Below are 19,597 nucleotides of genomic sequence, written 5' to 3'. Positions count from 1 at the left end.
GTTCGACTAGAGTATCCTTTCAAAAACCGTAGGTAGAGCTCTGCGAATATATGTTTCTGTCTTGGCGAGATGTTAAAACTGAAGTGACCTATTTTATTATCTTCTTCATCGCAGCTTCAATGGCCGACTTGTTGAAAAATTTAGTAACGCTATGGCAACACATTTATGGTGATTACCAATGCCACAATGTGGATAATGATGTCATTGTTTTAAACTATATATTCAGAATATCTTAAAAATTAATTTTAATTTTGCCTTAGTAGTCGTATATTAACTTTAGTATTTATATTTTAATTTTTATTTATTGCAGGTGATTTCACCGAAGAGAGAAAGGGCATTTTGAAGAACAGCAACAAGATATCTTCCAACGCATCATCGTCGTCAACTGTTTCTGCGAAATCCAATCAAGAAAAGGGTGAGTAGCATGCTTGGTTCTGCATTTGATTGATTCCATCAGCCTGTGGTTGTTGATAACCATGATGATGATGATGCATATTTGCCTGCATGATGTTTATACGCGAAAGTGCTTGTTGGTTGTGCATGCTTTGCCGTTTAAGTAGGAAGTAGAGGACGTATTTTGCAGATTAGAAGCTGCTTTGGATCAATTAAGAACTTAGTGTTGTTTCCCTGTCAAAAAATTGTATGTCATCACGATAGGAGCCAGTGAAGCTTTGAAGATATTTGCAGCAAAAGAAAATGGGCATTATTTTAACACTAACACGTGTAACAACAATTTGAAAAAAAAAATGTAATAAAACAAAAGATATTCCGCGTATGAAAACCACATTTTAATTTAAAAATTAAGCCGCGGCTTGTATACGCAAATGATAATCAATACGTAATCCGGCAACACAGTAACAGTTATTTACTACCTATGCAGTAGAAATATGGGTCACCATTGTTCTTGGGTTAACTTTGACTGTCATTCGATTCAGTGGAACTATTAATAAGTTTTGCTGGCTCTTTTAAGGAGAAGCTGTTTGTGCTAAAATAAAGTTCTGTGAAAATGTATGGAAAAAAGTACCAGTAGTATTTTCAGCCCTCCTTGTTGGTGTAGTACGATCATTTCCAACTTGCCTATGTGTGACGTAGGAGCGTTTTTTTTAAATGATGTGATTTCACTGATTTCTATTTCAAGCATACTTAAATGTTCTTTGCTGTATCAAAATGAATTTGCACTGTACGGTATATAAATTTAATATTAAATTTGATTATTAAAGAGTAAAAAATATATGATGCAAGATTATATTATATTATTTGCATCATACTTGGAAAAAACGCTCCATTGAAGTTCTGCTGTATTTCCTGCAAGTGTATTGCTCTGTCTCGGTCATGCCACCTTATCTGGATTCTATACTTCCTCCATCAATGGTTTAAAAATGTTGAATTGAATCTAGAAAGTCTCTTCTGAAAAAAAAAATCCAGAACTTCAAAACACGAAGGTCATTCTTGTTTGTATAGTTCGACACTTACTGTGGAGAAGACCTTTTGATCTAGCAACAAACTTATGAAACTGAGAACCAGACATGACTAAGATGAAAGCATGTACTAGAAATATCTCTAGGGTGCGATATAACTTTAACCAAAGGCTAATAGACGCATTTAGTAATAAATAGGGGGAAAATAAACCTGTATGATGATAGTAAAGCCTAAAAATGATCTTTTATTTAGACAAATACTACTTCATTGTCTTAAATTTCCCAAAAACTTTTTACCTCTTGAAATATTTCAGATAAATACCACATAAGTAATACATAAAATTTAGTTTTCGCGAAGTAATGGACATTTAAATAGATTTAAAGAACTCAGTAAAATCAGGAACTTCTACTTCATTTCACAAAAAAAAATCTTCCACTTCATTTCAAGAAAACCAAACTTCCACTTCATTTCAAGAAAACAAAAGGAAACTAAATTTTTTTAAAAAATGTTGACGCAGACACTGAATAGTGTTTTTTTTAAATGCCCTTTTTTGTTGTAATTGTCTTCAATGTTTTACTGGCTCTTTTTTCCTTAGGTTGAACTACTTCATTGAAAAATATGATTTCCTTTTTAAAACGTAACAAGTAAAGAATTGTGTGAATGATTTTAATTAAATTACGTACGTAGTAGGGGACTACTAGTGACGGGACTTTCATTTCGTAGGTTCCCGTAGCGAGTTTTTCTCAGTGAGTAAAGAATAGACCTCAATTCTAAAATCTGATGAAATTTTTCTTTGTTGTAACCCATTCTACAACTTATTTTTAAAAAATAACATGTAGAAATGACACACAAAACATAAAACTAGGATTTTGTCCTTGTGATTTATTCAAATTTCAATTTAAGTATATATTATTTGTACGAAGAGCATTTTTTCTGGCGGTAAGCAACTGTACGTAATATCGGCACCTTTTTGTCTAAGATTTTAAAAATGCAATTTCTCTGGCCATTTTTTTAATTTTCATATTTATCAAATAAACTTTTGAATTTAAATCGATTTCAAAGTTGGATCCTACAGTACAATATATGCATTTAAAAGGTACAAAGATGAGTCATAGATTTTGCAATATTCATCTACACAATATACCTGTATTTGTTACAGTACAATGAAAGCATTTCAAAGTATTACTCCTCATATTGGACTGTCTGCAGCCACCCAGATCTTCGATTTGTCGATACTATTTAAATATTATGTGACGTCTTTAGAAACAAAGAAGTTACTCACTATTGTCTCCACTGCCTGCTGGATGGCGAAGCATCGTGATTTCAGGAAGTGTGCCATGGACCAGCGGTGGGGAAAAGTCTGGACTATAATCCGAATGTGGCATCAGTTCGTTGCAGTCAAGTTTCTAATTTATTTTTGTTGCATTTTTCGAGCCGAATATGGTTTTGCGTTATCCTCATGCAGCAGGACGCTCTTTCGGTTCATCAATGCAGAATATTTTTTGGCGTAATGCAGCATAGTCCACTCCGGATGTTCGGAATAAAGGTCGATATTGATGGCACGACCGCTAGGAAAGAACTGGAAGTGAATTTACCCCATTGCATTTGCACCACATACAGAGTATGACTTCATCCTGGAAACAGTCCTACTTGAAGACCAGTTCTGGAAGTTGGGTCTTGTTCAACCATATTTCTTGCGCAGTCTGGTCTCAGAAACCCACCTACTTCTCGTCGCATGTAAGAATCCCTTTCAAAAAACTTACATCACGCGGATTTTGGAGCAGTTGTCGACACACATGTATTCTCCTCTGGGTCTGAGCTAGGGCCAACTCACGTGGCACAATGCTACAGCTCCTGATAGTTTTTCCAAGTTCGTGAAGGTGGCTCACTACAATGGACTAAGACATCCCAAATTGGGTTGACAATCGTGTGTTGTTGGATAGATTTTTCTCAATGGTGTGTCGTATAACTTCACAATCTTGTTACCCTGAAGCAGGCCAGACCTTTGCTGATCTTCGATATTTTTACAACCTGCATTTCTGGAATCAATGAGTTGCTGTGCTGTAGTTCAATCCACCTTCACTTTCCCCATAAAAAATGTTTTGGGATTTTTTTTGCAGCGTTATTTCCTAGTTCGAACTCACACAGTAACAGTCTAGGCGTTGTTGAATACTCGTCACTGTCATTGAAAGCTGACTGAAGATACTGTCGAAGTGCCTTTATGTTAAATAGTCTGCTTGCCACACTGCCTCTTGGACCAGTTTGACGTTGTACTTACGGTCGATCACGTCGTATACTGTTAGAGCTGTTGAAATATTGCAAGAATTATGACTTATCCTTGTATTTCCTTTCAAGTGCGCTTTGGACATAATTGTTGTGAATGTAAACGGGGTTTTCTCAGATGAACCTTATAGTAACTTCATGCAGGTTATCTCTACTTTTTACGGACAAATTGTTCACTGAAGTTCATCAGAACGGTATAACAATTTCTCACCCAGCTAAACCCTAATAAATATCTGGACTCACGGTTGTTCCGAGGTGATGATGATGTATTTCAAAAGTAAAATTGGAATACACTATTCGAGAGCAAATTGTTTGTACCGTTTGTACCGAGAAAAGAATTGTTTGTACCCTAATAGCTTTTGAGAAAGAGGGATAACTGGGGGATTTAGGAGGGAGCTATCTTGGCGACATTACAACTTGTAGTTCTACATCTTTAGTGTTATTTTTCCCTTCACCTCAAAATGGCTTAATTTGGACTCTCATTGTTTTCCCACTCGCCGATTCAATTTTAACGTTGGGTTATTCCCAGAAAGTTCTTTTTTTAAATTTGGATATGCACAACCAGAGTTCTAAATGCACATAAATTCACATGAATAAACACATAATACTTATTAATGGGCATGGAAGAAGTACACATTACGGGGCCTATCTTGCGTACAAGATAGCCCTCCAAATGTCATCCCCTCTTTTTCGAAAACTATCAGGGTACAAGTAAAACTTTTTTCGGCACAAACAATTTGCTCTCAAACGGTGTATTTTAATTTTTTGTGCTGTGTTACGGGAGGGGGCTATCTTGGCGCCAAGATAGCCCCCCCAAATGTCATTTCCTCGTTCTCGAAAACTATCAGAGTACAAACAGAACTTTTTTCGGTACAAACGATTTGCTTTCGAATGGTGTATTTCAATTTTTTGTGTTGTGATACGGGGGGCTATCTTGGGGCCAAGATAGCCCCCCAGTTGACCTCTCAAGTAACCCTACAAGGAAAATGGTACAAACGGTACAAACGAAGTACAAACGAATAACCTAGTCATTGTTTCAATTTTCTAAAGTCGGGGGGTTTTCTTGCCAGATATCTTTTCCCTGCGTTTGATTACAGTATACGGTATATGTAAATCAATAGTATAGTAAATATAGTAATGAAAAATGAGAACTGTGCTTATATTGGCAGGGGAATATTGCTCTTCCAGAAGCAAAACCTGAAATGTCGTTCCTTTAAAAAATCCTTGGCTTTATGCTTAGCTGTAGCTACCAAAATCCGTTTTATAAATAATCCCTCGTGACGGTGCATTCAACAGGACGATGAATTTGGACGATTGCGTAGTCGAATGTTGTACTATTTTGAAATGACAGCGAAAAGAAAGGAAATCTTTCAAATTTACGTCCCAGGCTTATGTTATATAGGCTAAAGGAGACGAAGATAATACGAATGAATGAAATGGTGGAATGAACAAAGTGGGAAGAAACGGGAGAACCCGAGAAAACACATGCACAAACGATGTTTTTACACTACAAAGCCCATTTTCCGGGATCGAATCAGAAACCCTACACACCAGAGGTGAACGTTCTACCATTGACATGAATTGCAGCGTACCGCTTTCCACTAGTTTTATTATTTTCAAGTTGTACGTTAATTGCTAATTGTGAGAACAGTATAAACTTTATTTTAAAACAGAGCTGGTACATATCTGTTCGGAGCTGGTTTCGGATCTTATCAAATGTACTAACATATTCAAAACAATGTGTCTTACTATATGTCAAGAAGTTCACAATTCAGTCGTAAGGTGGCGAACTCCGACAGGCTGCCGAAAGTATTAAAAACAAAAAAAAAAAAAAAAAAAAAAAAAACAGGTGATAAAATGCTGAAAAATTAACTGATAGGTGTGACACAAAGATTGCAGTACGTAGTTCTACATTCCAACGTTAAGTGCTTCGAACATTTTTTTATCTTCAATGATGCAAACTGTCTTCAAGTTTTCAGCATGAAATTCTTTCTTTTTCTTCTTCGGTGTCCAACAGTTCAAAGACTGGCAAGGATTGATCAAAAAGTCGAGGAAGGTTACTGTTTTAAAAAAAAGAAAAATTCAGAGTTTAGCTTGTGGATCAAGTTAAGAAACAAATGAAACAGAGACGTAAAATTATTATCTAGCTTATACAGAAAAGTACAGTAGCAATAAACTTCGGTAAAGACAGTAAAGAGGATCACGTGAACCTAGAGGTTAATGAACTTTTACAGTAAGAAAAGTTACATGTACTTTTGACTATGCAACCAACATTGCTTTTTTGATGTACAGGTTGCATAAAAGCAAGGATTTGCCATTGATTTTATACACTACAGTACATTAACATCACCATTATCCTTGAAGATGTTATCGAATTGACATCATTAACGAACTCGGCTGAGATAATCACTCTAGTTACCTATTACAAACAACAAAATTCAGGATTTCGCTTTCATTCAAAGAGTTCTCGTGTGTGAAGTAACGGACGAACTTACAATTTGTGTGATCCTAAGAAGAACACAGTTATATCAAACGCCCTTCCCTAAAAACATGATCCTGTGTGCATTCCACTATAAACGTCTGAGCAATATTAATACACTACATGGTCGGTAATCCAGCCATTTCTCGCAGAGAGGGTTGCCGAATAAGGGAAAGTGTCAAGTTACTGTGAGTGCTTTTTTTTTTTTTAATCCTATGTTGAATCTTATATTGCACTCAGGAGCAATGGTTTTCTGAGAAAATAATCTTTTTAACTTATCTGTAATCTCCAATTTGTTGGACAGGTCTAGAGTTACAAGTTCCGTTTTAGATGCTACGATTGAATACGTAACTCGCTACTATCAGTTTATGCTTTTTAAAATTACTGTACCTTGTTGGGGTGGAGTCACAATATTGTATTAGTGATTACTACAATTAAAAGAAAAAAATAGTTTTTTATAGTTGGATTACTGAGAGACCGTTGAACTCAGGAAAATCGAACTCAGGATTTTCCAATTACAAACTTAACACGTTATTGCTATTTTATCCTTGACCTTTAATCAATGTTACTAATTCCTTGATTTACAAACAAAGTAACAGTAACAGTAGCGGATTTCAATCATTAATTCACAGATAGCATTGAAGATGAAATTTTCAGTTTTTCTTTCTTTTTTTTTCATAATTTTAATCTAAAAGAAACAGGTTATTCTTAAAGTGAATTACGTAAAAGAACAACCCTTCTTATAGGAAGAAAGAACCTTCTCCATTTGAAAAAAGGGAATTTCCGCTCTGATAAGCTTTTTCAACAATTTACATTGTTACGACGTTGTAAGGGTAAGAAATGGGATCATTCTGAAACTTTCTCATGATGACCTTTCGAAACGTAAAATGTCATGCGCATGCGTAATGCAGGCAAATTTCGATTTAGAAAGACCTAATACGTACATACATAAAGTCCTTTTATAGACTAACATTTTTTTTTTCAATCAGACAAACAGGATGAATAATAACCTATCTGTTGAAATATTGATTCCTAGATGCTCAAATTATTATTAAAAATTATAACTGAAATTTGTTTCATTTAAAAGCTTATCGTATATCTAGCTATTGCTTATCTTACTCCAGTATTTTCATTTTACACTTTATTTGAACTTCAAATTTTTACAGTATACTTACTTCTTACACTTACGTAAATTGCTAGAATATGATATCCCAAACATGCTAAATTATTCAATATACATTTTTAAACTTTTTTTTTTTTTTTTTTTTTTTTTTACAAAAACAAAAATCTTAAATCTGCTGTGCATTTATTAATAAGGTAAAACTACTTAACTACTGCTAGAAATTACATAAATTTAATTTCTGACAGTGTCAGGATTAATGTAAAAACAAAACATGTACACATTTTCATCTATGTTTACACATAATTTTCACGGTAAAGACAGTACCTTGTTTTTCCCGCCTCAAGTTTGTAAATATAATAAATTCGATGATACTACTTCTTTTTCAGTTTTTCTTAACAAACATATTAAATTGTTCTAACCATCTTTTAAAAACATTAAATGAAGCTAATTTCTAACCCCGAGTTTGCCTCATGGGTGTTGAATAATATATATATATTTATATTTCGAATCAAATCTGTCGCATGGGAGTTTTTCTTGATTTCTTTTTAATTCTTTTTGTTAAGAACGTGTTTTTTCTTCTTTTTCAATGTTGGCGAATAAAATACTAAATGTTAATGCCAATGTATTAAACTAAATAAAAAAAAATAAAAAAGAATATTAACTTTGTTTCTCCTCTTCTCCGCGGTCTTCAGGGAGGCGCTGGCGTAGGCAACAGCAGCAGGAATTCCGGTGCTCCACAACTCACAACAAGGAATGGGTGTCGGAGAGTATTGGTGGCGGTGCCGGCGGTGTTCGAAATCGCGAGGGGGCGGTGTCGGGTGAACCAAAAGCTAGCAACAATAATAATCCACCTGGCGATCCGAAATCGGAAGGAAAACCGAAACGAAATCGAAGACCAAGAACGCGTCGTAGGGGTCGCGGCAACCAAAACAATTCTCAGGTGGTAGCAGGAATGGAAGGGGGCGGTGCATCGTCGTCCAGTGATCAGAAACCAGAAGAATTAACTTCTCCGGAAAATAAAAACGAACAAATTGCTTTCGAAAACCCGGTTACGACTGAGAAAGCAAAAGGCCCTGATAGCATAGCGGTAGTTACTTTAAAATGCGAAGAAATCGTGCCCTTGTCCGAGAAGATGGTAGACAGCCATGAGAAAGCGGTGGAGATTGTGGAAGAACGTGTAGGATGCAAACTAGATGTAGTAACACCACCAGAGTTACCAAGCGCTGTTAGTGAGGAACCCATGAAGAATAGCGGAAAATGTGAAGCGAGTGTGCTAACATCACAGGAGGTGCTAGAGACTGACGTTAAAGCGGAAAATATTGTGAAAGAATGTGTGAAAGATGAATCGAACATAGTAACATCGCAGGAGGTTTTGAGTGTTGCTCAGGAGGAAAACTTAACCGTGAAAGAACGCTTAGAATCCGAAACAAGCGTGGTAATATCACAAGATGTGCAAGATACTACTGACGAATCGGCATTAGTCGCAAACGAGAGAGTAGAATTTACAGAAGAAGAGGTAACATCGAAAGAGGTATCATACACTGATCATGAAGTAGTAATATCTGTAAAAGAATGTGCAACGAAAGAAGTGTGTGAGGAAAAGAACCTGATATGTGAAGAGGAAAGTGAAGTGTTTTTTGTACCGGAAGATGTAAGTGTTAATGCAGTGGAACGTGATAATGAACATAGAGAAAGTGGATTAGAAGCAACGAATCAATACGAAATGAAAGACGAAACGAAACAAGATATAAGCGAACAAATAGTGGTGGAGATGAAGAGTAGTGAAGAAATTAAGCAAGAGAGAACTGAAGTGACAACCCAAAAACTATTAGATTCTCACTCTTTCTCTCTTGAAGAATCGAACGAACATAGTGAAGTTATAATGTTTGAAGAACACGAAGCAGTAGCTAAAATACAACAAGTAGAAGTAACATGGGAAACAGTTCAAGAGTTGAGTGTATTTGCCACAGGCGAAGATGATTTCTTCTCAGAACAAGAGGTTGAACTAGACTCCAATGCAAATATTGCCGGCGTAAGAGGTTGCTTTGAACCCGTAATTGAAAAGGCTGAAACAGTTAGTGTTAATTCTAAAGCAATTTCAGAGGAGACTGAAGTTCATGAAGGGGTAGCTGCAAGTTCACTTGATGATGAGACAATATCGCTTGAAGGTCATCCCGAACCTCGACCGAAAATCCCTGAAGACGATCTTCGAAGAGTTCTTCACAGCATGAACTTGGAAGAAGGTGATGGGGAAGGTAAACAAAAGATGAAGGAAGCTCTAATATCAGAATCAGAGACTGAAAGCGGAGGGGGGAAGGCTAGTGGCAGCACTAGGAGAGGTAAGAAGACTGTTAGCCGCGAGCGAAGAACAGAAACATTTACACAGTACCAACCACGACAGTTGGAAGTGATATTTGAAGAGTCAAGCGATTTGAGTGATAGTGAGAAACGACTGGAATCACAAATAGGTAGACAGTATATAGTGCAAGAAACGACGACAACGACAACTAATACTACATCGACAAGAACAAGAGGCCGTGCTTGGCATGACGTCATTCTTATTACAGAGACTGATGAGGTTTTCTCTTCTGAAGAATGTGATGCAGAACAGCAAGTTGAATATGTAGAAAGTGACGACGGTGGTGTAGGAAAAGGTTACCATAGTGGTCCAGAAATCGTAGTGCTTATGGACAGTAGTGATGACAACTTACTTTCAGACACTGAGGATGTAGACGATGACCGACAGAAGGAGAAAGCAAATACTTCTGCTTGTCAAGAATCGCAAGTGGAAAACGTGGAAGGTGAAATGTCAAATCCAAATGCAAAGGAAGAAAGGGATTTGTCCGTTAACATAGAAGTGTCAGAAACTTCACCAAAGGAAGTGAAAGAAAGAATTAGCACAATATTTTTGACAGAATCAGAAGAAAACATTGAAAAAATTTCGAGTGAGACCCAATCTAGAGTCAACCTGGAAGAGATTACTTCACAAGTAGATTTCTCTAAAGTTTCTGCCGGAGATCAGAAGAAACTTAAGGATAAGGAGATTTCTTGTCAAACTACTACAACTGCAGAATGTGCATCTGCAATTGTGGTTGATACAGAATTACAAGAAGAACTAGAAGTTTCCGAGGTGTATTCTCTTCAAGATGGTCAGGACGGCATGGAAGCAGGTGAAACCACAGACTATCAAGCGGATGATGAGCAACCTGAAGGAGACGAATTTGAAGAATTTGCTGTTGAGGAAGTTCAAGTGGAAAGTAACAATGTTTCTTTACAAGGAGCACCAACCAAAATGATCGAACAAAATGGTTCCACCAATAAGCAAAATGAATCGAAAGAAATGTCTCGGGAGCATACTAAAGCAACCTCATCAATAGAAATGAAAGATTCAGTTTTAAGCACTTTAGAAGAACACTCAGTACAAGATATTAATATAAGAGAAATTGAAAATACTTCTGTAACTTCAGAACACGTTTATAAACAAGTGATCACTGAGAAAAGAGATGTCGAAAACAATATAATTGTTCTGGACCTTAAAAGTAAAGAATTAGGGGAGGAACCTATTGCTGTGAATGACAGCAATATTGCTGGTACAATTCAGGAACCGAAATTAGAAGTGTGTAGTACGAGTGAACAGTCGGATAATGTAACACAACAAAAAGATGAAGAAGTTTCCGTTTCAAAGCAGAAAGAGATGCATTGTTTAGAAAAAGAGGCTAATGTTGGCAATATCCATTACAGCAATAGCATAACCGAGAAATGTTCCCAAACATTGCAAGAAGCAATTAAATCTCTCAGCATTATCCTTCCGCGACAAGAAAATAAAGAAATAATGACATCTAATGTTGGCGTGGAAGAGAAGCACATCCAGTCAGCAGTGTATAATAAGTCTCCCGTTAGCCCACATTCTGTAGCTATTCAAACAGATGAATATGAAGAGACGGCATCCACGAGACCAAACTCACAATCTAGTGTTGAATCTCAAAATACTGCGCGATACTATCCGATACGATCGGTATCTGAAATGTCGATACAAACTGAGTCCGATTTATGGTCTGATTCAGAGCCAGAGACTATCGACACTAAATTTCACTTCCCGCATATTAAAGTTCCTAAAAAGTGCTCTGTAAGACAGCACTATGGTAATAGAAGAATCCATGAAATGCATACATTACCACAAAGGATGAGTTTCGTCGATAGAATGAGTTTCATTGATAAACAAGAACATTTTTATATGTCAGACTCAGAAGCTCATATCCGCTCAAGAACTCTTAGACTGCCTTATAATAAGAGGGCAGAAGATTCCGTTTGTGAAAGTGATTCGGAGGCTATTGTTCTTCGCCCTTTGAGAGTAAGATCAAAATCTGACTCTGATTTTCAAAGACAGCGCATTCGACAACAGAGCTTAAAAGCAATGAAAGATTTTCAAGCAGAATTGGCAAGTCTGATCACGTTTTCTCGTAAGAAATTACTTCTACAGCCTAAATCTTTGAGAGAATTGTGCATACATATTGTCGCTTCCATGCCATATGGGGTCGAAGTGCTACAAGCATTAAATATTCCAATAACCGATCTTGATGTTGCCCTAAAATATAAAGCACCCAAAGATGCCGGCGGTGTTATTCTAACCATGGAAACAATTCCTGAGGAGCCGGCAATGATGCTTGCAGAGCACCTGTGCACTAAGATAGAAGGACAGGCGGGAATGAGTCTTTCGGAAGAGAGGTATGCACTGAGTAATGTGTTGCCGGATTTAGCATCGAGCAGGAGCGGGGTAGTGATGGAAGACAGAACGCAAATGCTGCAAGACGTTATCCCTCCCAACAGAGAGGAGGGGAAGAATAGAGATAAATATCTCGAGCGCGTTAAGACACAAGAACAAGAACCAATCCAGTGTCTTGTGTTTGATAAGAGGGATGTCCTGGGTGCGAGCCCCGCCCCCAGTAGCATTGCAGTTCAGCACCAGCGGAGTGGGACTACAGAATTCTTGACCAGTTCGGAATTCGAAGTTAGACAACGTGACATAGGTGAAAGGTCACCGCGATCTGCAAGTGCCGGGAATATTTCGGTAATACGAGAGCGTCCGAGACCACGTAGTTGGACACCAACAATGCCTGTTCAACATTTATTATATTTATCTCCTTCACAACGCCGAAGCTATCACGGGAGCGTGTCACCAGACGAAGCAGCAAGATTAATAGATCTGCATTACAAATTCCAAAGCCGGCGTAGTTACCACGAACCGGAAGTTGCTGACCTCTTACGGCCAAAAGTACCATCTCGAGACAGCTCGGTGTCCGCGGCGACTGTGGCGAAATCTAGAGGCGGATTGCCAAAAACTGCAGCAGAAGCACTCTATGAAGGCCAACCCGTGACGTCACAAGCACAAATAATCTACCATCATCCTGACGACGGAGGGAGGAAGACGAGATGGCTGTATGAGCAGGAGCAACCGGGAGGAGAATCTGGACCACGAAGGCTTCTTGCTATCATCAACGCGGAGAGCATCGACGAACAGGCGGAATCGCGAGTGCGCTCACATCACAGACGACGATTTGTGCATTCTGACGCGTTCTCTGAAGCCGATATGGGACTTTTAGAAGAACTGTTTGATAAAAGGGGATCGAGAGAGGAAAAAGATTTCACGGGCTTTAGCTACGAGTTGGGTTATAATAATAATCAAAACAGTACAGGTCGGACAACACCTTCTTCTCCCGCCTATTATAGTAGCAATGACGAACAAAGACTTAAAGCGCGACTTTTATCTGATTGGTTAACTCTCGCCCGGAAGGATAAGGGAGGTAATTCGGAAACCGGAAGTGGGCACACAACTCCTTTATCCTCTCGTAGTGTCACTCGGGAGGAACAACAAAATACTTATCAACAGCAACATTCGGGAGTCTTGTCGTCAGGAACACAGACGGAAACGCGTCGTTTCCAAGCTGAAAAATACAAAATTTCTAAAAAGGGTGACATAGCAGTTATCCAAAGTAATGATTTGGATGAGGTCAAACTATGCGAACGAATTCTACGAAGACCTCACCAATCAGATCAACAGCCTCGACCGAAATCAATGCCAGCAGCTGTTAGCGGTGGGGATTATTTTCGCGAACAAATGTATAACGAATACATGAGCAAAGTGGCCGAAAGAGCAGAAAGGAAACAACAAAAAGTGTTAAAACTGTCAAAACCTGCTAAAGAACTCGAGACTCCAAGTTCAGATCGACCTGAAGAAGTGATGTTGAAAGAATTTATGGGTAAAGTACGCGAAAGAATGGACAAATACGGAATTAAATATGAAGAATCGTCGGACGAAGGGAAAGAGGAGACATCTACCGGCGGCACCGCCACTACAATCAAAAGTGCATCGTCCGCAAGTGAGACGGTGGAAGACAAGAACTTCATCATAGAGGGCGGTGTGACACAACTTCCGAAACGACTGCAAGACGACACAGATCTTTTCCTGACAGATGACGGTGAGTTAATTCCGTCATGTTGTGTTGCTGCGAAAAAATGAGTTTTTTTAATTTTTTAAAAAAGGAAAGAAAAGTACAAGTTTTTTGTATTGTCCGTTGGTTGCTATAGCAACAAGCTTTATTGGTTAGATTTATTTTTTTCTTGCTAGACAGTCATCTGTTCATTTTTCCTATTTTTGGAACTAAAACTAGCATCGCTCGCCTGCACCGTGCTGCCATCTAACACGCTGTGTGTAAACTAACTGTGTTATTTTTTTGAAATCAGCACTAACATTCTGTAAACTAACCAGCGTTCACCTGGAGAATTTTTTTTGTTTGTTTTTGTTTTTAAAAATAGCATCTTTAAGGGAGAAACAAAGTAGGGCATGTATTTTTTTGGTATAAAACATTGTTTTTGGTTAACATAAACCATATTTTACTGCTATTCTTGTTTGCCTGCACAATTAATATCACAACAACATCCAGTACTTAAACAATGATTATGAATACTCGTAATATTGTGGATTTTACAGTCAAAAATGATCCCGCCTTCAATAATGACACAAAAATAATATTATTTATCCATATTTCATTTTGATATTAAACAAATTACATTTTACAACAATATCAAAACTTACTACATAATTTTTTTAAGCAAAATTATTATTTGTTTTTGAAAGTTTTTCCTTTCATTCTAGTACTGTGATTTCGTTTCAAAATTTGCTTTTATGTACTCGTATCAATATTTTATTCACATGAGATCAGTATAGCTTTACACAAGATGTTTCTTCATGGGCAAGCTTTTTTTCTCTTGCTCGAAGAATCTTGAATAACGCATGCGCATGGCTTCTTTCTAAAGGTTTATTTTTAAATTCTGTTTTCTGTTCGGTAGAAGGAATTTCGGCGTGTACACGTTCGTATACATATGGGTTTCTCTCTCTCTTATATACATATAGAAAAGAGAGTAATAAGTATTGTATATATTTACACTTCGTTTCTTTGAAGACTTTTCTTTTCAACCCCACGTATCAAAACATTTGTTATGAGGAACTAGAAAGCTGAATAATAAAGGTCATTTTTTTCTTTCTGAACATAATTGTCTCATAGAATATATGCTGAAAATTGATATCACTTGGAGAGTGTTGCTAACCTGTTGGATACGATCTTATGTTTGTAGTAAACGAACTAGCTTGGTGAAACATGATGGAGTGAGATCTATAGGAAGCTGAGATATTTGAGGTTCCAGCTTCCACCCTCCTCCTCTTCGACGTCCTTTTCGATTAACATGCACAAATGCACGTTGTAATTTGTGGATAAATAAATGAAAAATAAATAAATAAAAAAGTGCACCATAAAAATTGAGTGAAGATGATCTATAAATTGTTTGTTTACATAAAGTAATTTAATGTATATAGGAGGGTGCAAGTGGGATTTGATAAGTTTCGCCTAGCCTAGAATTGCAGGCTGGGTGCCAGTGCCAAATGTACATTAATTTAATCGATTTAGCACATTTAGGGTTGATGCTCGAATAATAATAATAATAATAATAATAATAATAATAATAATAATAATAATAATAATAATAATAATAATAATAATAATAATAATGTGTAAAATCATGCAGTAAAGGCTATTTTAAAATCTCCCATAGTTCATCCTAGCAGTACTTAATTAATTGTTGTGGCATATTTCTCTTTTTGAATTTTTAAGCTACACAACCATGTGTACGAGTTTATTATTTTCTCGTATAAAGTTTATTATTTTCTGCTCATAAGTATTTGGATCGCAATACTTGAGTCCCCCGGAGGGTGGGTCCACCGGAACCGGATACCCTCCCGCCAAAAGAAAACTTCGTAGCTCGACTACCATTTGTACACTTTCTTAACATAACTGTACTTAATTTAACAGAGGAATGACTGGTGTAGCCTAAAGATTTGATTTTACACCTTCCTTTCCTTATAAATATAATCTAGTTCTATGAGATTTTCTGAGAGTACAGGTGGCAGTAATGAACAATTATTTATAGTCTTTTCGGATGCAGCGATTATTCTTTGAATGTCTGTTGACTGCTGTTATTTCTTGAGATTTAGCGTCCCTTTTTCAGTAGCGAGAGTGAGGCGTGGTTCTGCAGTTTAAGGTGGAATACGAGCCACCATAATGTATTCTAAGTTGAAGGCTTTCCCACTGGGAATCGAATCTAAGACCCCTTGCATCACAAGACTAGCGAGGATCCCTGAATGTTTGTTCAGCATATAAGACAACTATAAAGTACTAGAAACATGCAGCTAGTATCTCAAACAGAAATATTTCGTTCCCAGAAATCTTACTTTGCAACTGATTACGAATATTCCTTACCACCTATAGGAATAAACTTCATTGAAGACCTTACAGTAGACTAGTGATATGTATAAACATCCTTGATGTTCGAGTAAAGCCAGGTAACACGGTATAGTAGGTAAAACAAGAAACTAAAAAGTTCGATATGTTTTTTTGAAAACTGCTTAAGTTTGTCCCGGATTCGAATCTTGTGACCAGTCGAAAGTATATTCGAATGTAGAACTTAATCTGATTCTTTTCCATTCCCATGTATGTGTTCTAAAGTATTTTCTCATTTGTATCTGGAATCAGTTGATAAATATAGGGGGTACCTTCATTATTCTAATTGATTAAGGATATGCAGGCTGTTTGAAAAGATTATGGATCAAACTTTCAGAAGCGGCAATACTTTATGTTGTATTAAGTATTTCGAAGTGAACGTCGTAGGGTATGCAAAGCAAAAGGAAGGAGTTGTACAGGATATACAAAACCCTAGACCAAAACTTTCAGTAGGAAAACTATAAATGTTAAGGATGACTGTAGAGTAGAAGTCATCAATATGGATGGGAGGAAGATTATGGATACATGCTTAACACCATAGAATCACATCATTTTTCTTCAAACGGGAACATTTAATTGGTACATGTTTTATGGAAATTTGTAGAGAAAATCATTGGTGAAATTAATTTTACAAAATATGTTATAAGTAATAGTCTGAAATAAAGAATAATTTGTTGTATTTTACGTTAGTATTTCATAAGCATTCGCTTAGTATTCATTATTATAAGCCAATTTCCAGTAACCGACCAACTAGTGCATATCCTTTTCGTACATGTGGTTTTGGATTTAATCTATCGATGCTGCAGACACAAATTTAACGTCTCAACTTAAACTAGATTCCCCGTTTTAAACTCATACATCCGTGTTTTAACTATGAGTCAAAAAGATACATTGTTTCTTCAATCATGTTATCTAGTTAAGTGAATGATAAGAAATCTATTTCATTTAATGTGAAATCTAAGTTTTTCTTTTTCAATTGTTCATTTGTTCCCCAGATTGCTGTCAGGATTTGAAAAGTTTGAGCGAATAATTGCTAGAGGGTTAGTGTTTTATTTGGGAAATTTGTACAATAAGTTCGTTGGGTTACAGCTTGCCATATTTTCATATTGATGATTGATTTAAAAGGCATCTTGTGTTTCATGCCAGGGGTAATTAACGAAGGAAACAAAAGAGTTTTCGATGCTAGTGCATCATCGTAAGTCAATTAAATAGCTACTTGAATTTAAGGGTATCGATTTCCGTTCTGCAAGTATACAAATAACGGCCTTAGAAATCGTTACATTGTCAATCTAAGCAGAAGTTTTTGGAACAACATTTAATTGGTTTTGGTTTGTTTGTTTGATCTTTTGCGTCACTTGTAAGCACGCAAATGGATCACGGTTTAAGATATACTTGAATCATCCTCATGTGTTAAATATTCTCCCACCCACAAGGAATCGATCACAGATCACGTGTACCAAAGACACATATACGCTAGTCACTAAACCAGTTCGGGAAGTTTCATTGGTGTCATAGAATTGACTTGTAGGAACAGCGCTAAATTCTTCATACACTATATCTACATATGAATATACTTAAATGCAGGAATAGTTTATTACAACTGACAATTGATAAATCAGCCGAAAAGCTACTTTCGGAATGCAATGTATTCCTATTGTATAATATGTTTATTGGAATAGATTCTAGCATTTACAGACCTAACACAATGTTACGATACATGAAAGTGAAATTATTACATCAAAATTCTATTGAGTAAATACCCTAATGGAGGTGCAGGCAGTTTGCTCATTGGATTAGGAAGATTTTAGCAGAAATACTGTTCCCTTTCTAGTTTCCTATCCAATATTGACTAAAGAGGGAAGTTTTAGAAGTTTCTTCTACTCGTATCCAAACAGTTATCATGCTTACCTGGGAAAAACATATTTACTCGAATATCTAAGAGATCAATATTAAATATTCCTTCATTTTGAGAATCGAGAAACAACAGCAATACATGAGAGCTCTCCCTTTTCTCTTCCTTTTTTTTACATTTCTCCCCACAATGTGAGCAACCCAGATGACTTCTAAGATGTGCGCGGTTGCATAAACGGCAGGGTAACGTAGGACATTTCAGTGCCTCGTTAGGCGAAAGGAGATGGTGATGGTAAGATTGAATGAATTGGTGAAATGAATAAAGTGGAAGAAACGAGAGAATCCACGCACACTGGGTTTCTCTACTACACAGCTTGCTTGGCGTGAGCTGGGATCTACTTGATGTCGTGAATCAAGCCCTATTCAAGAATGAAATTAGATCTTTAATTTAACAGCCCACGTTCAAACCCTATAGGCTAAAGTAGACGGATGGCTATTATTGAAAGGAAATGATGTATGACGGAATGATATACTACTATTTACTATTAGGAATTGCTACTAACTATAGGAATTACTTCTATTTACTATTAGGAATTGCTACTATTTACTATAAGGAATTACTACTATTTACCATTAGGAATTAGTATGACGCACTGACATATTTATCTTTAAAATAGTGTTATTGCAAGTATACGATAATTTACTTTTTGCTTATTATTGCAATTATCTTGGAAGTTAGTATTTGGTGCCGTTTACCAACTTTTAGTAGGAGAAGAGGGTTCTGGAGATAGTTACGCCGTCCTTTTGAGTGAGAAAAGTTTAAAGAAACATTGGATGGGTTAGGTGAATGCAGTTTTTTTTTTTTTTTTTACTTTTAGGGGGGAAGAGGGTTCAATAAATAGTTACACTGTCTCTTCAATAGGAATTCACTGTCTCTTCACTGTCAGGCATGAGGGGATTTTATGTGTATTGTTAGAAGATTATGATCATACAATTATCTCATGTACCCCTATGTATTTTCTTGAAAATGTATAATTGACTTTTGTGCCATCTATTGAGATTGCTTGTAACCACATAATTTCAAGTAAAACATAAGATGGAAGATATGCGAAATAAATGAATACCATATAATTTACTTTTTATGCATTTCCATGCATGAATTTCAAATGGAGTTCATGGCAGTACACAAACATACAACGTAGCTCATGTAAAGAATCGCATCCGCAATACGCCCGACCCTTTTCGTTGCTAGCGTCTTCAGTACTGTAAACCTTGGTGGCAGCATCTGTAGTTTGGATTTCATCTTAAGCTGTAAATTCACGTTCTATATAGGCTTGGTGTTGTAGAAGGGGATCTGGATCCGAGGATACCCTTCACTTTGCCATTAAGTGCTGTTGTGTGTTCGAATCGTTTGTTCTCGTGTCTCTTGTGCCCACTGATAATATCAGGGGTGGTCCTGTGAAAATTTCCCCCCGGAGCAACGAAATTCTCCCCTGGACCACATATCCTATCGTGCTCAATATGAATTCCTAGTATTTTCGTAATACTTCTCTTAACCCTTTCCAGCCCGAATTTTTTTGTGTTTTGGAAAAACATATGTACACAGTATTT

At 36.8% G+C, this 19,597-nt stretch overlaps 1 protein-coding gene across 15 annotated transcripts in view; it reads left to right on the top strand.

Annotated features, from left to right (window-relative positions):
- The window catches only part of LOC145694314 (uncharacterized), a 671,298-nt gene that overhangs the window by 505,946 nt on the left and 145,755 nt on the right, over window positions 1-19,597 (top strand). For all 15 annotated transcript variants that reach the window (XM_081770435.1, XM_081770407.1, XM_081770451.1 and 12 more), the window contains 2 exons: window positions 311-415; window positions 7,997-13,780. In XM_081770435.1, coding sequence (XP_081626561.1) covers window positions 311-415; window positions 7,997-13,780 — 5,889 coding nt within the window. The remainder of the gene's footprint in view (window positions 1-310; window positions 416-7,996; window positions 13,781-19,597) is intronic.

Source organism: Thermobia domestica, chromosome 1, assembly GCF_964235325.1.
Source record: "Thermobia domestica chromosome 1, izTheDome1.hap1.1, whole genome shotgun sequence".
In the NCBI taxonomy this organism is placed as follows: domain Eukaryota; kingdom Metazoa; phylum Arthropoda; class Insecta; order Zygentoma; family Lepismatidae; genus Thermobia; species Thermobia domestica.
This window is presented reverse-complemented; position numbering and strand designations above follow the sequence as displayed.